Source organism: Sinocyclocheilus anshuiensis, unplaced genomic scaffold, assembly GCF_001515605.1.
Source record: "Sinocyclocheilus anshuiensis isolate Anshui unplaced genomic scaffold, SAMN03320099.WGS_v1.1 scaffold739, whole genome shotgun sequence".
NCBI lineage: Eukaryota > Metazoa > Chordata > Actinopteri > Cypriniformes > Cyprinidae > Sinocyclocheilus > Sinocyclocheilus anshuiensis.
In genome coordinates, this window is record NW_015551105.1 from 589,015 (window position 1) to 591,703 (window position 2,689).

General features: G+C 38.2%; 1 protein-coding gene across 1 annotated transcript in view; it reads left to right on the top strand.

The window, feature by feature from the left end:
• The window catches only part of LOC107662845 (serine/threonine-protein phosphatase 6 regulatory subunit 2-like), a 21,449-nt gene extending 19,658 nt beyond the window's left edge, over window positions 1-1,791 (top strand). Inside the window, exons 18-19 of the mRNA XM_016452960.1 lie at window positions 929-1,018; window positions 1,093-1,791. Coding sequence (XP_016308446.1) covers window positions 929-1,018; window positions 1,093-1,123 — 121 coding nt within the window. The 3' untranslated portion in view covers window positions 1,124-1,791. The remainder of the gene's footprint in view (window positions 1-928; window positions 1,019-1,092) is intronic.
• Window positions 1,792-2,689: the final 898 nt, after the last annotated feature.

Genomic DNA, 2,689 nt, shown 5'->3' on the forward strand with positions numbered 1-2,689 from the left:
CATTTTAATTCATTTGTTTAACAGTTCTATCTGATTATTAGATAGACTTATATCCATATTAGACAGAACTGAACGACGACAGCAAACAAGAGGGAGAATGTGAGCTGTGTGTGCTCAGGCGCTGCGGCTGCTGTTCTCAGTGCCTTCAAAATAAAAGTCCCGCCTCGAACACATCGGCCAAACAGAAAAACTTATCGGCCGGTGCCGATATTTGAAAAATGCCAAATATCGGCCGATATATCGGTCGACCACTAGTAAAAACAGTAATTATGTCCCCACTGAATGCAACAAATGCCTCGTTTGTAATGGGTTTTATTGGTTTTGTCTCGTCGTGCCGGGAGACACAGCATCACAGTATGTTAAGGGTCGTAACATTTCCGTCACACGCTTGAGGTATTCAGCCAATCACAGCGCACTGGATAGCTGGCCAATCAGCGTACACCTCGCTTTTTGACCAATGAGCTTTGTAAAAATCAACGCGTTTCAGAAAGGCGGGGCATGGAGGAGCAACAATAGTGTACATTATGTGGAAAATAATGTGTTTTTTTAACCTTAAACCGCATAAACGCATTGCATTACACCAAATACACAACATAATGTTCTTTTTAGCAATGTCATATGACCCCTTTAATAAATCATTAGCTCATGAACATGATTTCTGCCATAGTCTCGTCAGATTGCATCGGCTGTGGGGATGAATACGACAACTCCCATGATTCCACACTCAGTCACGGCGTCATCAAACTACGCCTTTGATTCTTTTGTTCTGTTTATTTTGAATACGTGCCCTCTAGCAGCGAAAAATTATATATTGTGCATTTAAATTGTTTGCAGACAGCTGTTAAAAATGTGCATATCGGCTCAAGAAGTCTCAAAAAGCCTTATATAACAAAATGTGCACAGTGATGTTCCTTCCACTGTCTTTCAGTGACACTAATGCCAGAGCAACAGGTGACATGGCAACAGATGTCATAGCAACAGGAACCATCACTGGTACTCAGCCGTCCAAGGAGCAGAAGTGAGTGTTTTTCCATAGGAAATTACTGGACATGTAGTTAAAGTCTCTAAATGCAGCCCTGTCTTGTTCTACAGGGGCGACTCCAGTAGTAACGGCCCAGTGTAACAGCGTTTCACTCGCCGCTCGCCTCCATCCCCATGACAGTTGTTACTCCACCCATTAAATGTTAAAAGCTGTGGCTTCCCTGTTTTCAAACATTTGCTGCATTCGCTGTTTCCATCCATCTGCTGTGTAGTTATGTGGGTTTTTTTGGTTTGAGCATGAGCGGAACTCTAGATGATCTCTGTCTTTCCTAATGAAGACATCTTCACTGTTGGGAACACTGACCTTTGAACCCTGTGAGATCGGCCCCACTACAGTCTGTGTATGTGTGTTTGTTGAGCGTTGTGGAACTACAATATAATGCACATCCACAGGCGAATCCTCATGTATGCATAAATATGCTTGGTACATCGACAAGCGTGATTTTATAGTGTTGTTTTTATGTTTCTGAACCAGTATTTTCCACTTGGAACAAGGCAAGAGATCAAGTCTGTGTGTGAGAGAGTGTGTGTGTGTGTGTGTTCTGTCTTGATCGATATCTCTGTTTGCTGTAGCCCTTGGGCCCGGTACTGATTTGATTTCAGTACTGATTTGTTTGCACTTATGTTTCCAGCTCCGCCCACCATCCACACAAACACACATATATGAGCAAAAATAATTGGGAGCAGGTCACAATATTTTTGTTTTGTTGAAGGCTGTTTTTATATAAAAGTATGGAAGCTTGTTTCCACCCCAGGATAAAAAAAAATAAAGGTAATTGCAAATTTCAATCTCACTATTCTGACTTTTTTTTCCTCAGAATTGCAAAAAAAAAAAAAAAAAAGTCAGAATTATAAAATAAAATGTTAAAATAAAAATTGCAAGATATAAACTCAGAATTGTAAGATTTAAAAAAATGACAAGTTTATAATTGCGGAATGTAAATTTGCAGTTCTGAGGAAAAAAAGTCAGATTTGTGTGAAAACAATTACCTTAATTTTTTTTTATTCTATGGCTGAAACAAGCTTCCATATAAAAGTATGGAAGCCCGTTTCCGCCACTGAATAAAAAATAAAAGAGGTAATTGCGACTTTTTATCTCACAATTCTGACTTTTTTTCTCAGAATTGCGCTCGCTATTCTGAGAAATAAAGTCAGAATTGCGTGATATAAACTCGCAATTGCGAGACATTAAGTCACAATTTTGAGAAATAAAGTGAGAACTGCGAGATATAAACTCACAATTGACTTTTTTTCTCAGAATTGCGAGTTTATAAATTGCATTTGCGTGTTATAAAGTCAGAATTCTGCAATTCCGAGAAAAAAAGTCAGAATTGTGAGAAAAAAAGTCCGAATTGCGAGTTTTTATCTCGCAATTGTGTTTATATCACGCAATTCTGAGAAAAAAAAGTCAGAATTGTGAGTTTATATCACGCAATTGTGACTTTATATCTCGCAATTCTGACTTCATCACTCGCAATTGTGTTTATATCACGCAATTCTGAGAAAAATTCAGAATTGTGAGTTTATATCACGCAATTGTGATTTTATATCTCGCAATTCTGACTTTACTGACTTTATTTGCGAGTTTATATCTCACAATTCTGTGAAAAAAAAAAGTCAGAATTGTGAGATAAAAAGGATAAAAAGT